The sequence below is a fragment of the Phacochoerus africanus genome, chromosome 12 (genome assembly GCF_016906955.1).
Source record: "Phacochoerus africanus isolate WHEZ1 chromosome 12, ROS_Pafr_v1, whole genome shotgun sequence".
Classification (NCBI taxonomy): Eukaryota; Metazoa; Chordata; class Mammalia; order Artiodactyla; family Suidae; genus Phacochoerus; species Phacochoerus africanus.
Window position 1 is genome coordinate 55293959 of NC_062555.1, and position 26941 is coordinate 55320899.

Here is a 26941-nt window from a genome sequence, read left to right on the forward strand (position 1 = left end):
TTTTTGGCATACTGGCTTTATGACTTAGTGGCTCTATGTCTTTGTGTCAATGTTATTAGTATTTGTTTTAGTTTATTCTAAAATCAAAAATTCATGTTAAATCAATCCTTTGATGTGCTATTTACAAGAAAATGTACCATAACTATATAAAACACATACACTGCTCATTTTTCAATGCACACAAAAAATTATTTTGAAAATAGTGTCTAGAAATCTATCGATAAATTCTGATTGTTCTTAAATATAAACAATTTGCCATTCATTAAGTTCATGAATTGAATTCTGGTATGAATGAGTTTTTGCTAATACATTTCAATTACGTTTAAATTTGAAATAACATTCTGTGTGGCCCTTCAGCTGGTAAATCACTCTCTTCTTCAGGCCTCAGAAAATGCCTTTTTCCAAAAGGGCATTGTAAAAATAAATAAAGCAGCAAAACCCCCATTTGCTATTATTAAAACTGACAGATGATTTTGCTGATTCCTATCTTATTGACCAATTTAAAATATCACTACAAATACAAAAAAGTTGCTTATTTGTCTTTTGGGAAAAAAGTATCCATTTGCTGGTGAACATTCAGATTAATTCACATGAGAATCTGTTCATATTACCTAGTTGTTTACAACTGGTTTCGGCATATTTTTATAGTAACCCAATATAACAAAAAATAAGCTAGAATACAGATAACATTGTATTACAATCATCAAACTTCCTAAGAGACTAGAACTTAATTATTCTAATCACTAAAAAAGATAATTAATGTAATGTGACAGAGGTGCTAATTATCACTACAATGGCAATCATAATACAATATACAAACTGATCAAATTAAGATGTACACCATGAAAATTTGTACATGTTATATGTCAAATATATTTCAATTAACAACAGGCTAGAACTTGATTTGAGAGCACCAATTATGAAATAATTATATAAAATGCTTTTGGTTTCTGTCATTAAAATGACCATATTCACATGTCCAGATATTAACATGAATGGCACATATGCCAGATAAAATATAAAATGTTCTGAAATACATGAAAATCCAGAGACAAAGTATGCTCTCAAGAGAATAAAATAGTCATTAAAACAGAATTGACCCATTGATGCTAAATCGGTTCAAGAACTGTCTAAACTACATTCAAAGTCTCCTATTTTTCAGTCTCTGCTTTTGGAAGGCAAGAACTCTCACCATATGCCTGTGATAGGAAAGCACAAATCGTGAAGGCTGTTCTCAAAGACTTGCAAAATTTACAAAGATTTTGTGACTTCCTGACTCACTGAGAGCTGTAAATAGATAGAGCTTATTTTAAGGCAATTCAACATTAGTTCTCTTGATACCAGGCGAATAAATAAATCAGAGCAAATGGACATGAAAATAATTTGATTACTTTCCCTTTCTGAATCTTAAAACACACATCCTTCAGGTGATTCAAGTTTTAGATAAAGACTTAGAAAAAGGGTTTTCTTATCTGAACTATTCCTGGGTGACACACAATAGGAGTCAGCCCTCCTCTTCACACCCTTTCTCTGGGATTCTTAGGTCATTCCCACAGTGTCCAGTCCGTGATGACCCCCAGCCTGGTAACACAGATCTATCCCTAGTCCTGACCTCTTTTCTGAGCACCAGTCCTGACTTCTCCAACCAGAGTCCACAGATGACTTCATCTCAGGCATGTCCAAACCAAACTCATTTTTGTCCACTCAAACCTCTTCCTTTGAGCCCCCTCTCTGGGAATGGCTTCACAATGTATGCAGAAAATCACATTAAAATCTTTAGAGGCATCCTAGACTCTTCTTTCTCTCTCTCTCACCACTGCCAATATCATGCCATCTCTACTTCTTAATGGTCTTTGGAAATCATTCCCTTTCTCCCACCCCTAGTGTCACTCTTAGTTCAGGTTTGTCCTCATTTCTCCTGGGAAGTAGTATAATGGACCTCTAACTGGCCTCCAAACTTGCAGTCTCACACATTCTTGGTTATCTTCTACAGTGAGTCAGGGAGATTTCTGTAAAATACAAATGCAACCATATCATTTCCTTTTTTAAATCCTTAGGTTGGTTTGCTATAAATAAATCCAAATTCCTTATCTCAGCATTTGAAGTTCTTCATGTTCTAGCCTCTTTCGAACCTTTGCAGTTTCAACTCAAACACTCCATAGACCACATGCTGTGTTTCACTGTGTTCCTTTTAATCCCAAGAACTTGGCAGATTTTGTTTTTCTACCTAGAAAATTCCTGCTCATCTTTCAAAGCAGTTCAAATATCGTCTTTTCTGGAAAGATATTCCTAACATTACTATGTGGAATCAAATGTTATTCCCTCTGATACCCACTCCTATCTACTTTTTCACTTACTATTAGGGTGTTTATCTACTTTTTCACTTATTATTAGTGTGTTTATGTCTACCCTTTTCATCGGCTACTTGGAGCTGCTTGAAAACCTCACAGAAGGCATGGAGTACATTCCTCTGGTAAGGCTTTGTATTCCATTTCAAGCTTAAATTTTAGCTATGTTTTAGGTATAGTTTTCCCCCAAATAGTTAATAATATTGAGTTGCCACATAGCTACACAAAGAATGTGTATGGTTTTTTGGATGCCTGATTATATACGGAGAAGCTGATCTGATCCTCTTCCTCAAGAAGCCTAATGATCTGGAGATTTCCAGGAGTGGACCAGAAGCATATACCCCATGACAAAGGTTTTCTAGTGAACTCCACCTCAAAATTATGCAGATTTGAAATTCAGTAATATCATAGTCCTCAAATTTCCTTTTGGACAAGAAAGAATGAATGAACTTCAGAAATCAGGCAATTCAACAGGAGTAATGTCAAATAGTGACATTACTCCTCTCTGCTGTTTTCAGTTGTTTTCCATTCTTTCGTTCAACACACACACACACACACACACACACACACACACACACACCATGAGTTCCCACTCTCATGGAGTATTCAAATTTTTAGGAAAGATATGAAGCAGAAGTAGTTGCTCTAAAGTTGTGGTTCTCAAAGAGGGTAACTTTGCCTCCAAGAGATATTTGACAATGTCTGGAGCCATTTTTAATTGTTACAGCTTGCATTTAGTGAGTTGAGATCAGGAATGCTACTTATAATACACAGGACAGCTCCCTACAACAAAGAATTATGTAGTCCAGAAGGTGAATAGTGCCAAGATTGGGAAACACTGTTCTATAGGAAGAATACTCAGAACTACAATAGCATATTAGAAAATAAATCTGACCAAGAGCAAGGGCTTGGGAGAGGCTTTCTTGAGAGTGATGGATGCTTGAGACCTAGAAGGAGATAAAGGGGCTGAGTAGGTGGGTGGTGTTGGAAGGAGACAAGCAATGGTGTTGTAGACAACCATAGGTACTAAGTTCCTGGGGTGCAGGTCTCATCAAGTGACAGACGGGTATGGCTGAAGTGCCAAAAGTAGTAAATGTTGAACTTATAAAGATAGCCAATGTCAACTGTTCCATGCGTATAAGTTTAGGATTTTGTTCTCTATCCTAGAGCAGTGAAAGGCCATCAGAGGGTTCCTAAGGAAAGAGACTGGTTATTAAATGATTAAACTGAATTTAGAAAAGATCTCTCTGGCTACAGGGTAGAGAAGATCTTGAAGAAGCTGGATGAATACAGGACGTTAGTATAAACATGCAGGGAAGAGATGATGGTATCTTCCGCCAGGATGGTAGCAGCAGAGATGGAGAAAAGTGTGTCCACTTGACGGAATTCACGGTGGGCTGGCTATGAGGGGAAGGGGAGTGTCAAAGACAACGTGGTGGTTCTAACATACTCTTTGTCTCTGATGGAGGGCGGTGGCAGGAAAAAGTGGGAGAGATTAAGTTTGGCAGAAGGAGATCCAGAGCTGGTTTTAAACATGCTGACGTATTGAGATACAAGCTGAAATATCAATCAGGCAGCTGGGACTATGGATCCAGAGTGCAGAGGCAATGTCTGAGGTTGCGTAGGAAGACAAAATAGGAAAAGAAAGGATTTAGGGTTCAGCTGAACTCCAGCTGTCTCTGCTATTTACACATGAATCTCATCTGCTGTCTGTTTTTGTTACATTTGCCTCATGCAGTCACGGCTTTCAGCTTATTTCCCATATTTATCTTGATGGTGAGCCACTAGAGTTTGCCTTCTGCATTGTTGGTTCATTTGTTGTTGCCTAACTGTTCATTTACTTTCAGGAAAGCATTTCTCTGTTTGCTTATTTGTGTCAAAACAAAAAAAACAAAAAAACCCTAAACCTCCTTTCTAGTTTGTACAGCTTTTAGTGTCTTAGTCACTTCATGCTGCTAATGCCAGAGTTGATTAATCAATGGCTTTCCTCCAAATCTGACCTCTTTCAGAATCTGCTTTCACATGTGTGTCCTCTCTACATTCACAGACATTCAAAAGTAAAATTTCCTTTTGGTTATTTTGCGGTCTGGGGTAAACATCTCAGGAATTTCATTTCATTGAGTGAATTGTGACCAGTTCAAATGGCCCCTTCTCTCTCCTTGTGCTCCACTGTCTCTAAAAGTCACTGCCCACAGAAACACATTTCCCCTTGGCTTTATTTCATGGAAGCCAAAAGGATAGAGTAAATATGATTTCTAAAAGTTTCAGTGCCTATGTGATTGCGAAAAGCATAAGATTAAATAAAGAAAGGTCTCATTTCTGCTTCCCCAGATGAGAAGAATTGTTTTTAGGTGTGACCTCCAGCCATAGAAGAGGACACAAAGGATCATTTTCAAGGTCCTAAGTCCACAGTTCCCAACCCTAGAGGTAAATGCGAAACAACTATGACAATTTAAAAAATAAATGTGCTTGGAGACCCCATTCCAAAAAACTTATTCCTAAAATCTGAGCAGGAGTACCTTCATCCAGATTTTAAAAGGCTACACAAGGCATTCTGAAATTGTCTAATAGATTTAACTGACACCCAGCCAATCCAAGCACGAGACTTCACTGGAGATGGGAATCACCCACCAGCAGTAAGCATGTAGTAACAGTGCCTAAATAGGCCAGCCAGGGCCTGGCAGTCTGGCGGAGGAGAATCGTGGAATGAATTACAAAGGAGAAAGGCCAAACCCCAAGTCACAAGAGTCAGAAACAGCAAAACTATTTATCTTGGCACCGCCAGCACATACTTTTCTAATCACTAACTGAATCAGGTGTAGAGACACCTTTAAATAAAAGCAAGTAGCCAGAGCTCAGCAGCAGATCCACGGATTTAGTGAAGCATCTGTGTGTGGTGTGTGCTAAGTTGAGGGGGTTATGTTGAATAAGAAGAAAATATTCTAGATATAAAATGAGTGCAGAAGCTCAGAGATGGAAGATGAGTAAACAGTAAATATGGACGATAAGATTTCCTATAATAATTATGTATTAAATTTCTACTGCCACAGGCCAAGAAAGGTTACAGCCTTTCCTATTTGTTTTAAGCTTCTCTGCTATTATTATTCACCTTACTTCCCTGTCCTTACTAGTTTTCCTAAGGAAAATGAGGCCAAATGTTTTAGAAATGAGACCATGAGTCCTACCTTTAATCTATTTTAAATTTGTGTCTTACGGCTAAAAATTGACTGCATTACTGAAATGTCAAAAGTGATTCTATCTGAATATTATCATCTGAAATAGAAAATTACATATACCCTTAAGAGCCCTTGGCAGGCTTATAGAGTATTTACTTAAATTTAGTAATATTTTATGCGGAAATAATAAAATAAACTGGGAAGTCATTAGAATAGGTAAACAACCTTTAAAGATATTTTAATTTCTCCAAAATCCTGCACATTTCCAGGATCTTGACAAATAAGAAATTATCACTTTATTAATAAGCATTATAAAGATAATTTAAGTCTCACCGACTTTACAAAACAAAAGAAGGGTGAGAAACAGAGTCAGTGAGAATCCTACTTCTCCTGAACTTAAACTTTTTCTCATGAAAACCTTGCTTTCTTGCAAATGAAACAAATGTCCCCCCTTTCAGATGTATTTCCTAGGTACTGTTGGTCGGGTGCTACCCTGGATAATTAAAAGGGAAAATGGAAATCCATGCTTTTCTCCCGCAAATATCAATTAGCAAGTCAATTACTGAAGGTGTTATTGAGGCCCTGTTTTCTCTCTTACTGGTGATGGCAAAGGAACCCAGCTCAAAGCACAGTCAAGAGCATGTCTTTTCTTAAGAGTCCAACGCTACCTCTCAGGGGTACACAGAGCTGGGCCCAGCCCAAAGCTCACCAAGGCTCAGCAAGCATTCCATCCATTTCTCTTTTGTGATCTGTACCGAGAGACAAGAGAGAAAATCTGGAGGAAGTGTTCAGATTCAACAGTGTAGCCCCAGAGAAATGCATCATTTTGAAATACTGCAGACAGGAAAACCTACCAAGAACAGGTTCACCTTCTGCTCCTAGAAGGGGAGAAGAGTATGGCTTTTACAGATGTGGAAGAAGAAAACAAGACAGAACTTTGGTTTCATGGCAGCTCATCTCTAATAATCTCCAATGCAAAGGAAAAACAGCTAACTCCCTGTCATGGTTGCCAGTCCAGTCCCTGAGAGCCCTATGGTTCTATCTGGTGAACAGAGAAAGCCAAATGTAAATATAAGGAAGGGGGACAAATGAGCTCTGCAGCCAAAACGGCCCCTGACCTTGAGTTGAGGAACACTGACATAGGAAAGCAGAAGAGTCTTCCAAATACATGGGAGACACACACTGCACTCTAGCTGAGCAAGATCCACCCTCTAATATTCTAACAAAGTTAAAGTGAATATGAATGAGCAGTGGCCCAAGAACTCATGGGCCAAATGAAATTCTGTCTCAGTAGAGTAAAAATTTTAATAAATTGAACATTATGATCCAAAGCAGCCAAGCCTTGCTTCTCCAGGCCTGCAGAACCTAGAACCTGGCAGTGGACCTAGGCTCCTAGCAGCTATGTTCGAAATGCAGACTGAGGCCTAGCTGTCCTGCCTCTTTGCTCAACTACCAGCCTGTAAAAAATTGTTTTGAAATTTTAAGTTCAGGATCTGAAGGGACTGGTGTATCACAAAGAGAACAGCAGGTCAAGAAACTAGCAAATGCTCCAAATTAGAAGCAGCATTGTAGCTAACAGAAGTGGACTGTATGGTGGAATTAAAGGATGCCAAGGTGACCTTTTAGCCAAAATGAATGCAGGCATCCTGATTTTTGTCTGAAATTCCAGCACTATACATTCACTCATTTGGGTCTAGGCTATTAAGTATATTTGAGTTCCTTATGAAAAGACATAAGGAACTGGAAGGCATGGAACTGATGAGCCAGGCACCAAGAGACAGAAAGACAGGGACAGAAACCGAACCAGACAAGTGGTGTATTTTAAGTGACAGCCAACGTTTTCAGTAAAGGGCCAGATAGTAAATATTTTAGGCTTTCCAGACCATACCACCTCCATCACTACTCAATTCTGCCACTATAGTGTGAAATCAGCCAGGGACAACATGTAGATAAGTGAGTGTGGCTGTATTCCAATAAAACTTTATTTATGGACACTGAAATGTGAATTCCATACAATTTCCACGTCATGAAACAGTCTTCTGATTTTCTTTTTGAAATAGTCAGCAGGTCATAGTTTACTGATCCCTGCTGCCTTAGGAAATACAACTCAGAAAGTAAATCTTCCCCACTTCAGTTTTAACTGGGATAGGTCCAACTGTAACTAGATACAGGGCTTCTGTGCTAGAAATGGCTCATGATGCCACATAACTATAATACTCCCACCAAAGTCTTATAAAATATGTTCTTCTCACTGAATTTGGAAGATGTTGCTTATTTAATTATGAGTAAAAAGCAGTTTTCATTATGACCTCAGGAGTATCCTTAAGCATTATTTTCTCCATTTGTAACTGATGATACTAATTACTGTTATTTCTCTCCCTCCTGGGATTGTCCTTAAATTAATTAATGGTCACACATATTAACGTTTTAAATGTAGTAAGAAACTTGGAGAGAGAAAACTTTTTTTTTTGTCTTTTTGCGTTTTCTAGGGCTGCTCTCATGGCATATGGAGACTGTATGGTGGAATTAAAGGATGCCAAGGTGACCTTTTAGCCAAGGTTCCCAGGCTAGGGGTCGAATTGGAGCCATAGCCACTGGCCTACGCCAGAGCCACAGCAATGCGGGATCCGAGCCGCGTCTGCGACCTACATCACAGCTCACGGCAATGCCGGATCCTTAACCCACTGAGCAAGGCCAGGCATCGAACCCGCAACCTCATGGTTCCTAGTCGGATTCGTTAACCACTGTGCCACGACGGGAACTCCCGAGAAAACATTTTGTAAGTCCACTTAAGAAAAAAACAAATGGACATAAAGCAAAATATCTGTAATTTTCTTAAATGACAACCCTTTGGTTAACATAACCATCTATGCTAACACTTTGTATCTTCTCAAACTTCTGACTTTTCTTTCCTTTCAGCAGAACTTCAGAGAACCATCTGTGCTTTCCTTTTTGATTGGGGCTCTTAGCAGTCCTTCTATGTGCACGCCCCCGTCCTTCCCCTACAGGGGCTGTGCCAAACTTGCCACAGTAGCCTCAACTCTCTACCCCATTCTCTTTGAGAACACTCAGTAAATGACCTTATTCCAAAACCTGGACGGAAAGTTCAAGATAGAAGTTCTTTAACTTTGTTGCCTTGAATTATTGACATCTGCCTCATAAACATCACCATTTCTCTAGTTTCAGATCTAATTAACATCTTCTGTCCAAAAGTTCCTGTTGTGGCTCAGAGATTAAGAACCCAATACAGTGTCCGTGAGGATGTGGTCCTGATCAGTGGGTTAAGGATCCAGAGTTGCTGTGAGCTGCGGTGTAGGTCACAGATGCAGGATCTGGTATTGCTGTGGCCGTGGCATGGGCCTGCAGCTGCAAGCTCAGTTGGACCCTTGGCTCGGGAACTTCCATATGCTACAGATGTGGCCCTAAAAAGAAAAAGAAAAAAAAAAAAAAAAGATCTTCTGGGAGTTCCCCTCGTGGCGCAGTGGTTAACGAATCCGACTAGGAACCATGAGGTTTCGGGTTCGGTCCCTGCCCTTGCTCAGTGGGTTAAGGATCCGGCGTTGCCGTGAGCTGTGGTGTGGGTTGCAGACGCGGCTCGGATCCCGTTTTGCTGTGGCTCTGGCGTAGGCCAGTGGCTACAGCTCCGATTAGCCTGGGAACCTCCATATGCCACGGGAGTGACCCAAAGAAATAGCAAAAAAAGACAAAAAAAAAAAACAACTTCTGTCCAAAGTGATTATCTCCCCCTGCACTCTGGATCCTGTTCCTCTCTGTTCTTGGGGGTCCCTGCTCCATGTTCTCCTATATTTTTAAGCTGCTCTTCCCTTCTTTCTCTAGCAGTGTATAAATATGTTCCCATCTTCAGAGATAAAACTCCCTCAACCCTGAGTCTCCTCTTTGGCCATTTAGTCACAGCCTCCTTCTACTTACCTTAGAGCCAAGCTTCTTCAAAGAATGCTATGCATTTCTATTCTCTTCTTTTCCATCTCCGATCCTTCTGAGTCCACTATAATCTGACTTCTCAGAAACTGCCCAGGGAAAAGTTTTAAGTAACTAAATAATCATCAAATCTATACAGTTCTTTTCATCTGGGGTTTATTGAAAACGCTGTAAGAGAGTGACCTAATACTGTATTTTTCTATAGGACTAAACGATTGTTCTTAGACCATTAAATGCAATCTCAACCAAAATCCCAACAGTATTTTGCATTGAGTTTGACAAGCTTTCCCTGAATGTTAAATATAGAAGAGTGGAGACTAAAAAAATATCCAAAAGATTTTAAAGATTAAGACTACCAGCTACCAAACACTCAAGTCCCAGTAAAATTACAATAATTAAAACCGTGTGACATGGGTGTAGCAATAAACTATTTTAGACTTCATTTTTCTTCATGACTCTATGGTACCTGCTCCTGTTAACAACTCCAACTCTTTTGAGTCCCTCTCTCTGTTTCTATAAAATTCCTCTACTGACGTTGGCTCATAACTCTCAATCCTCTGCTCCCTTTCATCCTCTCTTTTCTCCTATCTATGCCAAAGATGCTGGCTCAAATGTCTCCTATTCTCACTGTAGACATTCCCCTGGGAAAGCTCAGAATGTGTCATGGTTTTAAACTCTCATGGTCCAGTCAGCACTATTTTTCTGCTCCCTTTCCCAAAGAAGATTCCTGGAAGTTTCGGGTACCTGTGCTTCCTCTGCTTCCTCAATCATTACAGAAAAGTACACTGCTGAGGGTGCCAGTGAACTCGGTTGCCAAATCCACTGCCATACTTTTCCCTCTCACATTATTCTATCATTCTGCAGTCCCTCCACCCCCAACTTGGCCACTCTCTCCTGCTTTTGGATTCCGTCTTCTGGATTCTGTAATATGACTCTGATCTAGCGTTCCTCCCTTCTCTTTGGCTACTCCTCAATTATTCAAAAAGGGTTCTTGGCATTTTACTTTTCTTCCAAGTTTTAAAGAGTTCAGTCCTGAGCATTCTCTTCTTTTTCCTCTTTGCACATTTCTTAAGTGGGTAATTTCACTTTCACAACTTTAAACTCCTGTCTCACTGCTTATAATTCCTAATTTTTAGCTTTAGCCTAAACTCCTGCACCTCAACTTTCAACTCATATATCAACCTGCCCACCTGACAGCTCCACTTTGACTCCTCACAAGTGGTAAACCATCAGGGTTGCCAGACAAATAATGCATAGAAACAAAAAAATACTGTTTTAGTGTTACTTGGAAATATTTGTCAAAGACATATGAAATATTATTCATTGTCAATCTAAAATTCAAATTGAATTTGGCATCCTGTTTTTATGTGCTAAATTGAAAACTCTAGTTGAACTAATGTCCAACATGGAACTTTGATTTTTCCTTCCACCACCCTTCAAACCAGTCTCTGCAGTGTTTCACATTTTCTTATATTTAGCAGATAGAACCTCTCTTCACCCAGTTCCTGAGGCTATACCCCTGAGAAGATTACATTTGATTTTTCTTTTCCTTTCACCTCTCATATCAAATTCATTGGTAGGTCCCATCAATTCTACCTCCAAATGTATCTCAAATTTAGCCTTTTTGCTTCCCTACTTTCCGGGGCTGTCATTATCTCTCACCTAGTCCAACTCAACTGACCTCTTATCATTTTCCCCTACCTTTACACTTGTCCATTACTAATTTATTCTCTGGAGAGCAGCTAAAAAAATTGAGTTTAATAACTACATGAGATCATTTATCCCCCCTGCTTCAAATCCTTCAGTGGCTTCTGAATTACACTTCAAATAAAACAGAACTCTTTAGTCTGCCCTTCAGAACTCTGGGTGAGGGCGCCAGACTCTCCCTGAGCTCATCCCTCCCCACCCCCACTCGGCTCCCACATGCATGCTGGGATACTTCAAGTGTCTGCTCCTTCAGTTCTGGGACAGGTCAAGCTTCTGCCCACCTTGGCACCTGTTCTCTACCTCCTGGTTATCCTGGAGACCTCAGGTTAAATGACACTGCTTCAGAGAAGTCCTTCGAAACAGCCCATCTAAACAGAGAACCCCCAACCCTGTTACTCTTTGCCAGCCCTCTCCCCTTCCTCATTTTACTCTCTTTCCTTCATAGCTCTTATCAGCACTGGTATTTATTTACTCACTTAGCTTTACCCTAGAAGATTATGAACTCTGAACACAGGATCGCAGATCATTCCTATATGGTTCACTATCCATAAACAATGGCTGGGGAACTTAATGCACCTGCGATAACACAGAGTAAATGACTGAATGACTTATAAATGTTCTAAGGTGCCAGACCCATATGTTTAACATCATTTGCCAACTCAACTGCTTATCTCAAAAGCCTGTAGGATAAACTCCAAAATGCTTAGGCTTTTCGGGATTTATATTGAAATATTTCAGTTTCTCTGAATGTGCCCTGGGCTCTCGAATGTCTCTGCATATATATGTGTCTCTCTGCCTAGCCTGTCCTTTTACCTATCAGTCTGACCAGTGAAATTCATTTTTCAAGATTCTCTCGTATGACACTTCTTCGAAGTCTTCTCAAACCACCCTTAAATACTCTTATTTTATGCTGTCATAGTCTGTATACACCCCTATTAATAGCTACTTTCACTGAGCACTTCCACAGGTCATGAATTGTAATACATTTCTAAGCATCCCGCACATTTTAATTTTTACCACAACCCTATGAGATTTACTAAGAGATTCATTATTATTAGGATTTATTATTCTTATCTCCATATTACAGAAAAGGAAACTGAGTCAAAGAGAGGCTGGCAACTTAATCTATGATTTAGGAGTTCTTTTGTGTGAGGCCAGCAGACTTTAGAGTCTCAGGACCTTAATCACTATTCCTTAGTGCCAAGTTCTCCAGTACAAGTTGTGATATACCTTATATTCATTTCTCCATTAGACTGTGAGCCTTTTATGGGCAAGCCAGTATCAAAATTATTTTTTTAAATCCAGCTAAATAATCATGAACAAGTAGTTAATGAAGCATTAGTTTGAAATTATGCAAAGCATTTTGCTTACATGATATTTGGGTTTTAAAAATGAAGATCTAAGGAATTTAGAAAAGACAGATTACTCTCTCACAATATTTTTCAACTAGCAAGCAATCCAGTATACTAGCACATTAATTTTTAAAGTTATTTTTAGCATACTTAGTATGTAACTGGCTTTACCATTCAAATAAGCATAAGTAAATGTAAGTAGATCAAAAGAGGAATGAGGGAGTTCCCTTGTGGCTCTGCAGGTTACAGATCTGATATTGTCACTGCTGTGCCTCCATTTACTGCTGGGGGTTAAATCCCTGGCCCAGGAACTTCCACATGCTATGCACATAGCCCAGGAAAAAAAAGGGGGCGTATGGGGCTTTGGTAGTCATTAAAAATTTTATGTCTCTTAATACATACACATCTATGTAATAATCACGCTAGTTGTTCTTCATAACTCATAGTCAGTACTGCTGCCACCAGATGGAGTAGGAGGTTACTGAAATGATATTTCTTAAGAAGCACAGAAAGTAAGAAATCTCTTCAGCTAAACTATTTTCCTCTACTCTCCTGCTTCTCCCCATATGTACCCTTACCACCACCCTGACATTCATATACATTCACACACACACCCTTAAACCATTAAATATGAGTTATTCCTTAGGTTGGGCATTAAAGGATGCCAACAAATGCAAAACTGTGTAGTAACACAAATGAGCAGAGACAAGGAACACATAAAGCTTTTTAAATGGTAACACACAAGAATTTAATTAATTCAGCTAACTAGTAGGCAACTAGCGAAATAAAGCATAGGACATGTAAAGTTTTGATGTGGCCTAAGGGAATTGAGGAAAAAAAGAATGCATGCAGGCCTTATCACAATGGGGCCTGAGTTGGAGAAGTCTATTTTTTAGAATTCAAGATAAAATTGTAACCACAGGACAGATAGTATAGCACAGTAGTTAAGAGCTACGAGTTATAAAGTAAAACAGACCTGAATTATTAATCCTAGATTCCCCAGGTAGCAATGGATGGGTTTCTTAAATTCTTTATGCTTTGGCTTATTCAAATATAAAATGAGGATAGTAACAACTTCCCTGGTGGCTGTAAGAATTCTGTAACTCCAAAGTCACAACCTATCATTTTATATTTTATTTTAATCACAGCACTTACTAGCCACCTGGTACATTCTTTCTTTATTTTTATCGCCTGTCCTTACCAGTCCTACACTGGAATATCAACTCCTTAAAGCCACAGATGTTATCTGGTCCTGTTCATCACTGTATTGCCAGTACCGGTCATAGTTCCAAGTACTCAACAGATGCTCAGTAGATGGATGATGAATGGAAAGAAGGAATGGAGGGAGCCAGGCACAGAGGGATAGCATGAGAGGAAAAGGTGAGAGGGGAGGAGGAAAAATGGAGAGTGCTAAAACAAAACTTCAGTATATGCTGGATATGTGCTGGCAAAGGCTGATTAAATAACTATGTTAAAATCATTTTCTCCCATCATTTAGTATTCTATAAGATCCACTTTTATAGACTACATATTTAAATGCATGGATGACCTAATCCAATTTTGAACATTTAATTGTTCACAGTTGGTTTGTACTATAAACAGTGCTATAATAAAAATACATACAGATATGAATATATTTGTCTTTGTGCATGTATATGATTTCTTTTGTACAGACTTCTAGAATTGAAACTACTGTGCATTTTTACGTTTATGACATGTAATTCTGAATTGTATCCCAAAGTTTCTACCAATTCGCACAACCATTAGGTGTGTATGGGAGCACCCAGGTCCAAACATCTTCACCAACACAGAGAATTATTATTGGTATAAAAGTATGTGTCCTTTTTTAACCTGTTTTGTAATTACTTGTGAATATAGAGAAAGCATTTTTATTTTATGGTTGTTTTACAAATTGCTGATGAATATTTTTTGCCTATTTTTCTATTGTATATTTTTCTATTTCTTACTGACTCCAAAGAGGGCTTTATCTGTTTTAGAGTAGGAGTGTTAATTCTTTACCAAAAACACTTTTTTTCCAATTTGTCTTTTGATTTTAATTGTTTAAATATTATACTTAGTTCAAAGCTCAATTCAAAAACATAGTGATCAGAAAAAGTATTCATTCCTTATTTCTAATAAAAATATCTTTAAGGAAAGGTAACCTAAAAATGAGTTCAATAATTTCCACAGTAACAAGAGGAAGGAAAGATCTGAAACTCTAAAACTGAGCTGGGAGACTAAGCTCTACTCAGAGCTCATAAAGTATTTTCTTGTTAACGAAATACATTGGGGAATGCATGTTGTAGGCTGGGATGAAGACCATAATTTTTTTAAGATCAATTTTTTTTCTGACACTTTTACTGATACACACCACACATATTTGTCAGAAGAAAAGTAAAAATGAGTATGAGTTGAAAGCATTAACATTTTATTTGAAATACACTTGCTTTTAATTATTTAAAGAAAAGCACCTGTCAAAATACATTTCAGAGTGTGACAAGTTCAAACTACTTGAGAACTGGCTATTAAATTATGGAATAGGATAACACCTAGTAAATCCATTATATCTTAGACAGATATAGCAGTTCATCATTGGTAGAAACCATGAATTTTGATATAATTCTTTAAGAAGTGGGCTATCCCTAGACAAAAGTGGCATGACCATGTTTATCACAAAGGCTCTCCAACATCCTACATGGGTAGTTTTTTGCATTTTTTTTCCTTTTCTCTTTTCTTCTATTTAGACCACACCTGTGGCATGTGGAAGTCCCTGGGCTAGGGACGGAATCTTAGACGCAGCTACAACCTATGTCACAGCTGCGGCAATGCTGGATCCTTAACCCACTGTGCCATAGCAGGAACTCCAGTAGTTTTCCTTCCTTTAATTGTTCCCTGAGCCTGAAACTCCTTCAAGGAGTGGCAAATATGTGGGACGCATGTCATCAGTTTCCGGGCTAATACCCATGGCTACTAAAGTTAGCCAAAAGCAATCACTTTTCAGAATAAATCTATTTGCTGTCTTGGAACCCTTTTTCACACAGTGCTCCAACAGACTGATGAGGGGTGGCAATCATGTTTTAGCTCAAGTTCCACTCATCATTAGAATAATGACTAATCCTACTTAAACAGTATTTGTATTTTAAATAGGAAGCCTTTAAAGGCTGGAAATCTTTCAAGACCAAAATGTATGAGGCCCTAACACTTTGGGCATTAATGCTTGGAAAAGGGATGCTTAGCTTCTTTGATCACGCATTGTGCTGCACCTAATTGTAACGCTGAGGCTGGACCTTTTCAGGCTTCTTATGTTCTAGAGAAGACCAAATGAAAGTTAATTCAGAAAGCATGATGGTGCTTCTCTAACTTTCATGCCCAGCACTTCAAGTTTCTTCAGATATATGTTTAAATATATTTCTCAGAAAGAAAAAACTTTGCAAATAATATGAGGTATCATGTTACAAAATCAAATATTTCATTACAAACGACATAACTTTTACTTAATTCTTGTCTTCTTACCCCCTGTAAGAACAAAAGCATAGAATTTAAAGTTGTGATACTTCCTCCTTTAGTAACTCTTGGAATGGTCCAAAAATCCCTTCAATGAGTGAGTCCTTACATACATATAAGGTCAAAAAAAAAAAATTTCACCTCACATTAGTTAGTATGATAAGGTCCCTATTTGTAATTCAATAACCCCCTGAAGTGCTTACTGCATTAATCAGGCTTGATTTTAGAGCACATACACTATTGTTGCTGATTTCCAAGCTCTTGGGTATCCTTATTTTACCTAAGATAAAAGTCAGTTAGACTAAGTGGCTTGCTGATTCAGTACATATCTATGTAAACTTAGGGTCACACAATTAGAAAATGAAAGCACTAGGATTTTTAACTCCAGTTTGTTGACCCCCCAAAACCTTTATAAATAAAGAGATACAACATAAGGAACAACTGTATAGAGATTAGAAACAGTTGCTGGATTTTAGAATATCATGCAAGTAGGGGACAGCAGCTTAGTGCTAAAAACTAAGAGTGAAATAGAAGAGACAAGAAATCATTGCTACAAATTGACTCTAATAAAATGCAGTCTTTAAATCTGTGGGAAAAAAAAAAGAAATAGAAGAGACAAACTTAGTTTCTCAAATTATCAAAGAAACACTTAAAACATAGCACAGTGAGAATTTTTTTTAAAAAAAATCCTAGAGCCCCAATTTATACTTTATGGGAAGTCCTAAAAGAGAAGCCTAGAAGAACTAGATAGAAGAGATAATATAAGAACTAACATACATGAGATTCCTAATATCAGAAGAAAGCTCAGTCTGAAATTTGAGACTATGGATCAAAATTTTTGCAAATGCCTGAAGAGACAATCCTATCATGGTGGTAAAAGTAAAAAAAGAAGTCAATAAGCATTCAGATGGGAAATTTTGTTCCATAAAAGACAAAAAGTGGGCAATCCTGTCCAAAGTATTCAATTCTAAAAGACAAATGAAGCAGCAATAACAGAGCTCTGAAAGAAAAAGACGGTAACCTCCAGATTTTGCCCCTAGCCAAGGTGTTGTCATGTAAAAGCCATATTTGGTGAGTGGAGGATCAGATATAACATAGATACAAAACTACCCTTTTCTGAACAAACTTTTTGAAAATACAAGTATTTAATAATGAGAAAAGATTAGTCAAAAGTCAGAACTCAAAGGCAAAAAAAAAAAAAATCACAGTTGGAAGGGTCATACGATGAGCAACTAAACCAAAAAAAATCTAGGAAGAAGACTAAATGATAAATTTAAATGTAGTTAGAGTCAAAATATATTAAAGAACTGCTTTCCCTTTGAAACTAATGATGACTCTTATTGGAAGTTGGTGGATGGAGTTCCCATCGTGGCTCAGCGGTAATGAACCTGACTAGGATCCATGGGGATGTGGGTATGATCCCTGGCCCTTGCTCAGTGGGTTAGTGATCCCACATTGCCTTAAGCTGTGGTACAGGTTGCAGACAAAGCTCAGATCCTGTGTTGCTGTAGCTGAGCACCTGCAGCTCTGATTCAACCCCTAGTGCCTGGGAACTTCCATATGCCATGGGTGCGGCCCTAAAAAGCCAAAAAAAAAAGTGGAAATTAATCATAGGTTAAATTTTTAAAAAATGGGAAGGGGGAGATGAGAAAAATAAAAGAAGTACTAAATTTCTCATTCATATTCAACCAAAGGAAATGAAGGTAAATTAGACTTTATCAAAATAAATGTTGGGGCATCAAAGGATACTATCAAGAGAGTAAAAAACAATCCATAAGATGGGGAAAAAAATATTTGCAAATCATCTATGTGACAAGTTTACTATTCAGAAAATACAAAGAACTCCTACAACTCAGCAATGAACAACTGATTCAAAAGTGAGCAAAAGACTTGAATATACATTTCTGCAAAGAAGATATACCAATAAGCACATGAAAAGATGCTCAACTACCACTAAGCTTTAGGAAAATGAAAATCAAAACCACAAGGAGACACCACTTCACATTCATTAGACTGGCTATTTTTTAAAAAAACAAAAACAGGAAATAAGTGTTGGTGAGGATATGAAGGAACTGGAACCCTCAGGCATTGCTGGTGAAAATATAAAATGATCTGGCCTCTGCGGAAAACAGCTCTGTAGTTCCTCAAAAAGTTAAACGCAGGATGATCATGTGATTCAGCACTTCTACTCCTAAGTTATATCCAAATGACCAAAATCAGGGACTCAGCCAAATAATTACACACCAATGTTTACAACAGCATTATTTACAATGACCAAAAGGTGGAGACAACCAAATGTCCTTCGACAGACAAAGAGATAAACAAAATGTGGTAAATACACAAAATGGAATATTATTCATCAACTACAAGAAATGGAGTCCTGGTACCTACTACAGAAATAAACCTATAAAACATTATACTAGGTGAAATAAGCCAAATACAAAAGGACAGTGTAAAATTCCACTTCTATGAAATTTGTAGACAGTACGGAGAATAAAGGTTACCGTGGGTGAGGGGAATGGGGAGTTGTTTAATGATGACAGAATTTGGGGTGATGAATAAGTTCTGGAAATGAACAGTGGGGATGTTGCATAATGATGTGAATGTACTTAGTGTCACTTAATTGTACACTTAAAGATGGTAAAAATGGTAAATTCTTTTAATTATATTCTACCACCATAAATGTAATGTATCTCCCTTTTTAAAACCAAAATAGACATTAGAACATCATAATTAGCCTAGTTAAATTTCATTAAAAAATCAGCTACACTCTACATTAAAACACCTACTTTTCCAAACCAAAAATGAGCAGTTATAAAATCACTTGTCAATTAATTTCTAATTTGAAAAAAGAACTATTATAGGACTATAAGGGAAAATACAAGCTGCAGTAGGTTCGCTTTAAAGAATGACTATCACAGGAGTCCCCACCATGGTGCAGTGGGTTAAGAATCCCACTGCAGCAGCTCAGGTTGCTGTGGAGGTGCAGGTTTGACCCCTGGCCTGGCACAGTGGGTTAAAGGATCCGGCATTGCTGCAGCTATGGTGTGGGTTGAAGCTGTGGCTTAGATTCAACCCCTGGCTCGGAAACTTCCATATGCCACAGGTACAGCCATAATATTAAAACAAACTTTTATATTTATTCATGTATTTATGCTATGTATGTATGTATTTCATTTTTGGCTGCCTTGCAGCATATGGAGTTCCCAGGCCAGGGATCAGATCTGAGCCACAGTTGCCAACTAAGCTGCAGCCTCAGCAACACCAGATCCTTAATCCACTGTGCCAGGCCAGGGATCAAACCTGTGTCCCAGTGCTTCAAAGACACCACAGATTCCACTGCACCACAGCAGGAGCTCCTAAACAAATTTAAAAAAAAATAACTATCACTATTTTTTCCAAACTACTAGCTCAAACATGCTAAAATTTATTAAGAATAAGTCAAACAAAAGATTATTTTTAGAAGTGAAATAAGTTGCTCTTCCTTCCAGTGTTATCTTCTCTCTGAAATTTTCACTTGAAAATAAATTGTACTAACACTTGACATTATTAAGCTGTAAGAAATCATATAAAAACCTCAATTCAAAATAGCTAATAAAAAAGATGTGACTTGTCATAATATTTGGTTAAAAAATAGAAATAATTTCCAAACATTTAATATTCAGAATCTTTAAACTATTGTTTTAAAAATTGCTATTGTTGGAGTTCCCATTGTGGCTCAATAGTAGCAAACCCAACTAGTATCCATGAGGATGCATGTTCGATCCCTGGCCTCACTCAGTGGGTTAAGGATCTGATGTTGCTGTGAGCTGCAGTGTAGGCTGCAACGTTGGATCTAGTGTTGCTGTGGCTGAAGGGTAGGCCAGTAGTTGCAGCTTTGATTTGACCCCCTAGCCTGGGAACCTCCATATGCCATGGATGTGGCCTAAAAAGCAAAAACAACAACAACAAAGTTATTGTTTTAGAAGGACTTACTGGGTTCAAAATCACTCACAGTTTATTGGCAGATTTAATCTTTAATCCAGGGCACAAGGACAAATATATATAATTATTTCCCTAAATGCTTGTGCAGAGTAAAATTTAATTTAGTCTTTGTGGTACTGTATCACAAGCCTTAGCCAAAAATACAACAGAATCTAGTTTGTTTAAAATGACAAAACATTAAATTAACCTTTGACCAATGATTGTTGGTACCTAACAACTACAGAGTTGATAATTTAGGCATGAGCAAACCTCATTTAACTTAATGTTCTCATAATCAGACTAAACAATCTGGCTCCAGAGTCTGCACACTTACCCACAATATTACACTACTTCTATATTGCAACTAAGCTTTTTTTCTTTTGTCAAAACAGATGCACATTGATAGATTTGTAGTTTTTGTTCTTTCAGTTATCAGTGCGTAGATAATATAATGGGAAACTCATAAGGAAAACATCAATATTTCTCCATCAGTTTTCTGCTTCATCCAAAGAAATGTTTCAAAGACACATGAAAACTTGAAAAGGCAAAGCCAAAGTCTACAATCTCTAAACTAGAAATGGTTTATTGCTTTTACAAGTAATCCATTGCTTTTGGTAACTGAAATCAGAAGAGAAAATTTTCACCAAATGTGCATATACATATGAGATCTCTGTTCACTGACTTATTTCTTGCAAATATCTCCTCCTTATATTATGTCACATTCTGTAAAAACTGATTTTCAAAAGGGGACCATCTTAAAACTAAATGTCTAATTTATGTATTCTAACTAGTTTGTATCTATAGAAATTTCACCAAATGACATGCAAAGATAATCTATTCTCATGATAGCCCTGTAAAGCAGAATTTTATATGAATGTCCTGAGAAATTCAAAAGGTTAATAACTTTGGAAATGTTAAGAAACATCGCTCTAGCAAGAACTATCTTCAGTTTTTAAAAAGTATCCAATGTAATAGTCTACCAATTATATATCACTAACTCCATTGAGCACAGCAGTCACTAATTATTAAAATCAATTAAAATTCATAAAGAACTATGTGGTATCCACTGCATAAATGAATTACATTATGCAGAGATAATTCAGAGCAGTTTATTAAAGAGTTTTCAATTCTACCCGCTTTCCCAGTGACAGACTTTTTAAAAGCAATTAATTTTATCTAATAGTGGTTAGATATATCCCAATTCCACTTGCCTGTGACTTTATTATGTACAATTTAACATATAAAACATATTTTGTTGCAAAAGAATGACAGGTTTTGTTAAAAGAAGAGCAATTTGCCTGTTCCTACTTTTTTTGCAAATTTAAAGCCTGGTTCTAATTTGTTGAAGGCTTCTGTTTGTGAAACTGTTTATTTAAAATAACTATTAAAGTCTATAACATTAACACAATGGATACATTCTCCTAGAATCTCAACAAAGGTGTTTTTAAATGTTAATTTGTGTCTTTGTAATACATGCCATTTACAGAGAGCTGTTTTCTTTTTTTAATTCCTAATGGGAACACTTTATACCTTCAATGAGCTCTGTAATCTAAACCAGTCTCTTACAACTGTGCTGACATGAAGAGGTCATATGAATTTAGAAAAGGTGGAAACTGATTTTCTTTTCAATGGCAAAATTAAGTTTCTGAAAGCAACAGAACCACAAATTCTTACACAACACTGGCTCCATATAATCACCTGGGTAACCAGCTGAGGACAACTTCCCAGAAGGCTTCGCACTGAATATTTTGGCATTTCATCCACCCCTGACTGAGGAGCATGCAAACACTTATATTACTCTTTTATTTCTCAGAACAGAACCAAAGGACACCCTCTCTCAAAGGCCATATAAGCTCTTTGCAGGATCACTATCATCCCGAGATACTAATGCAAGACCAAATACATGGTCCTGAATAAATTCATTCTTCAAAGTATAATGTGCTCAAAAATAGCTGAGTCCTTTTACCAGCTTCAAATATGGCTAATAGAAATAAAAATGAAATATAAAAAATATCACACAGCTTTCTAATAACAATATATTGGGTACTGGCAGAGTAAGTTCTTCTAGAGGTCAGGGAGATGAGGTTAAAGAGGGCTTTAAGGCAATGAGGTACTCAAGCTTCAGGCTAAACAGGGAGAAATGTTCTGTTAAAGCAAATGTCATAATAAAGCTCTATATTTTCAATCCCTATTTCTCCTGGGAAGCTAAAGAATATAACTTTCAAACTCTAGTCTGATCCTATTATAGACATACATCTGGTTAATAGAGAAGAAACTGAGATTTGGAAAAATTCTATTTGCTCAAGAGAAGAAATCACTTCATAATAAAAAGGAAGATCATAACCAGGATACCTGGGTTTACCTTTGCTTTGCGAAAGCGGTAGACCACCAGCATGCTCACAAAGTCAAGCAGCATACACAGGGCTTGGAAGGAGATGATAGCAAGTCGCAAATACTTATCTTCCTGGACAAAGCAGGGGCTATCATCAGCGCAGTAGGGACAGCCCTCCCTGCAGGGCAGGCAGACATGGGCTTCTTCGGACACATCCTTTGCATTTCCTGCAGAATGGTGATCTGGACCCCTTCCTGAAAGTTCCAGAGAAAAGCACAGTGTCATTGCACCTCTGAAGTAGGTGAGACCAAACACAGAGTCAAAACACATCCCCACCTCTTCAATCCTCTTCCCTCTTATTAAAGACCTTTCATCAAACGTGCTAGGGGAGAGTGTTACTTTGCCCTCTCACTTGAACCAAATTCTTTTTATCTTTTTGATTAAAAAAATTGTCACTCATGGAGTTCCCGTCATGGCTCAGTGGTTATCAAATATGACTAGGAACCATGAGGTTGCGGGTTGGATCCCTGGCCTTGTTCAGTGGGTTAAGGATACAGTGTTGCTGTGAGCTGTGATGTAGGTCGCAGATGCGGCTTGGATCCCATGTTGCTGTGGCTCTGGTGTAGGCCAGTGGCTACAGCTCCAATTTGACCCCTAGCCTGGGAACCTCCATATGCCGAGGGTGCGGCCCTAGAAAGGACAAAAACAGAAAGGAAAAAAAAAAAGTCACTCAGAATAATTCAGGAAAATTAGCAAAAATAGGACTAAAACTCCTCAAAGGCAAGGAACACTTTTCTAAGTCTTTTATATCACTATCTACCACTCACCAAAGAGAAACCTGTATGGCACAAATCATATTTAATAAATACTTGTTAAAGAATTAACCAGAAGGAAGGATAAAAAAGTTGTGTCATTCTTAAACCAAGTAAATACACACAGCACTTTTGGAATTTCTTGACCTAGATGGCACAGAATCCACAATGAGTTTTTGATTGCTCCTTAATCCAGTAGGATCTCATCTACCAAGTTCATTAGGTCTAAATTAGATAAAATGGTACTTAATCAACAGTTATTTAGTGTGAAGTTGCCTAATCATAGTGTGTTTCTCGCCCGGAGTACAATCCATACTTACTGGCTATCGTACAATTTCCCCTCTGCATAGCCATAAGACATTTCCACACCACGAACTAACCATTGCTGTTGATCTTCCCTTTAATTTTAGATTCTTCTGTCTTCAGTTATCAAACTTAACTTAGCTCTGAAGCCCAAGAACTAAGAATTCTCTTTAACTGTTTGGCATGGACAAATATCCAATTAATAACATATACTTAAAAAAAAAACATAAAACCTATTTCCAACTCTGACCTCAACATGAAAGACATCAGTGAATATATAACCAGTTTAGTATATTACACAACCACACAATTCAGTATACAACACAACTCTGACTGATTGAAGAATTTGGGAAGAGCTGTTTTGGTTAACAGTATTTTGATAACACATAGTTTAACAGAAAATCTTTATTGTTTTCAACTTTAGTTGAAGGTTCATAATCTTTCTAAAGCGTATTTTTTATCTTTATTCCTTCCTTAATAAATACAATAGCAAATATAATTATTTGTTATATTTGATATATTGCTGTTTAAGAGTCTTTATTCTGTTACACAGTGAAAAGTACATGGATTTTAGTGTTCAGCAGATGTGGCTCCCATCCCTAACAGCTCTGAGACATTAGGCGACTTGCCTGACCACTTTGGGTCTTAGTTTATTTATATATGAAAGGTGATTTGCTGTGAGGATTAAAGGAAATAATGTATGTAAACATGCCTGCCTGGCTTTCTTTTCTTCTCCAAATATGGGAGATGTAAAGAGGAATTAGGAATCCACTGATGTCTTGAAGACAGGCAATGCTGCTCCCAAACAAGGAAGTTACAGGAAAGAGTTTAGATGTGAAGAGAGTCAGTGGCATGACAGGCTCCATTTCAGACATGTTAAATGTGAGGTCCAACTCACTGTCCAGAAGAAATATATAATAAGTGAGAAATAATATAAGAGTGGAGTGTGGGAGAAGAGTCAGTGTCACAGTTCTGGGAGTAGAGAAGGTAATGATTAGGAATTGCAAAGAAGAAGCAGCTAAACAGGTAGAAGTTTTTACAATATCATAGAAACTGGGATTTACTGGAACATGGTGGAATGTGATCAGAGAGGGTACCTAAGGAAAGTCTATGAGGTTTAATGAATATTGCACCCTTCACTGACTTTAAAAATAGTAGTTTCCAGAAAGTGGTAAAGACCGAAATTAGGTTGTCAGAGCTTAAGGAATAAAAATGTGATAAAATAGAATATTGTTTCAATAACTGTTCCATTGAATAAAAAAGCAAGAAAAGCTCATGGTTAATAGGAAAAATAATGGGGTCAAAAAGGGATTTTGGTTTTGTATTTTGTTTTCTTCTATTACAGGTGTGGCTATTGAGCACCTTGAATCACTTGAACCTGAAAAATTCTGCAGTGTGTTAACTGCTTTGTAGATTTGAGCTTACTGGGTTTTGTAACATATGACCCTGGCAAGCAGTGGCAGTCACATTTTATCTTCATTTGATGAGTCATTCAGTTTTATAAAAACTTCACTCACTTTTAACCAATCAAAATTTGAGAGTTCCTCTTCACTTAGAACCAAATCTATGATCCACTTCTAGTAAACATAGAAAACTTAGCCCTGACATTTTTCATGACTATTATTTCACTTTTGCCCAATTTCCTCATCTTTAGTTGTTACCATTGCATAGTATCCGTTTCTGTAAGGCACTCCAAGTCATTTGGGGATGAGGTATGAGATAGAAGGAACTAGGAGAATAGTACTGCAAGCTGTACGGCATTTGACAGAAACAAACCATTATTCAATTCAACAACTATTTTGAGTGTCGAATTATTTGTCAGGCACTATTTGAGTGGGATAAATCAGTGAACAAAACAGACAAAGGTATCTGAGATGGAAATTTATGCTTTACAGGGAGAAATAGACACAATCAATCAACATAATAAGTAAAATAATATCCTATGTTAAAACTGAGAAATGCCAACATAGCCAATATTTTATAATACCTATAAATGGAATATAGCCTTTAAAAATTATGAGTCACTATATTATACACCTGTGGCTTATATAATATTGTATAGCAACTACACTTCAATTTTAAAAAATAAACAAAGGTTGAATAATATTCCAAAAGAAAAATATGAGAAGTGCCAAGAGAAGAGATAAGTAGATCAAGATCACAGGCATTAGAGGTGCTAGGGTGGGAGCTACAATTTTAAATAAAGTGGTTAGGGTAGATCTCATTCTAAAGGTGATATCTGGGCAAACATTTGAAAGAGATATGGGAGTTAGCCATTCTGACTTGTGAGTGAAGAGAATTTCAGGCAGAGACAGCCAGGAGTACAAATGCCCTGCCTGACGTGGGAGCATAGCTGGCATATACGAGGAAGTGTAGAGGCTAGTGTGGCTGGAGCGGGATGAGCGTGGGGCAGTGCCCTTGGATAATAAAGTCAGAGAAGTAACAGGGCCAGATCATAAAGGGTGTAGTGGGCTACAGAAAAGACTTGAATTCTTCTCTCAGTAAAACAGAGAGCCAGCACAAGGTGTTGAGTAGGAGTGATATGATATGCCTCACGTTGTTAAAGGATTCCTTGGGTTGTGTAGAGAATACACTGCAGCAGGGAAGGGAAAAAGCATGGAGATTCGGGAGAAACTGCTGCAGGAACCCACAAGAGACTTGATGGTGGCTGGGACCAGAGTTTGAAAGTGAAAAGTGGCTGGATTCAGATATAGTTTGAAGGTGGAGTTGATAGAATTTTCTGATGAGTTGGCTATGGAATGAAAGAGAAAGGAAAAAAGTTAGGGGTGATTCCCAGATGTTTGGCATGAACAAGTGAATGGATGAAGTTACTATCTACCAAGATGGGGAAGAATTATGTGGGAAAGTTTCTGAGGAGATTGCAAGTTCAAACACGGCATTTCAGTGTGAGGATACCTACTAGAGACTCCAGTGATAATGTCAAGTAGGTATCTTGATATATTAAGTCTGGAATCTGGAAGAAAAGTCTGCATGGAAGATAAAAGATAAAAAGGTCATGGGAATTTAGATAGCCTTTAGAGCCAAGAGACTGGATCAGATCATCAAGGGAATGAGTGTAGACAGAGAAGACTCCTAGGGGTCTCCAATATTAATGCCACACAAAGTCCTTAATCACACAAAACTTTCCCTAGCTATGACTCATATTCTTAAACAGTACTGGAGTATTTCCTTCCACAATTGCAAACGCAAAAGGCTTTAACAAGATATTTTCTCTGGACTTAAATGTGACCCACCACTACCAAAGAGCTAAAGCTGCCATCTAGGTTTGGGTCCTCCAAAAGCAGAGCCTGAGATAATGATCTGGATACAGATAACTGATGTGGGAGGTTATTTCCAAAAACAGAAGTGAAGGATAATGTAGAGTGAGACAGGGAAGAAAAAAAGGGCAATAGAAAGTACATCATTGAGTTGGATGTCACTGAGGATAATGGGGGCTCGGTCTTCCTGGGAGTTCACTAAAACCTGCATACAACGCCCCTCGGAT

The 26941-nt window shown here is 37.7% G+C and overlaps 1 protein-coding gene across 1 annotated transcript in view; it reads right to left on the minus strand.

The window, feature by feature from the left end:
• The window catches only part of GPR158 (G protein-coupled receptor 158), a 331761-nt gene that overhangs the window by 109616 nt on the left and 195204 nt on the right, over window positions 1-26941 (minus strand). The window contains exon 4 of the mRNA XM_047755079.1: window positions 22352-22575. Coding sequence (XP_047611035.1) covers window positions 22352-22575 — 224 coding nt within the window. The remainder of the gene's footprint in view (window positions 1-22351; window positions 22576-26941) is intronic.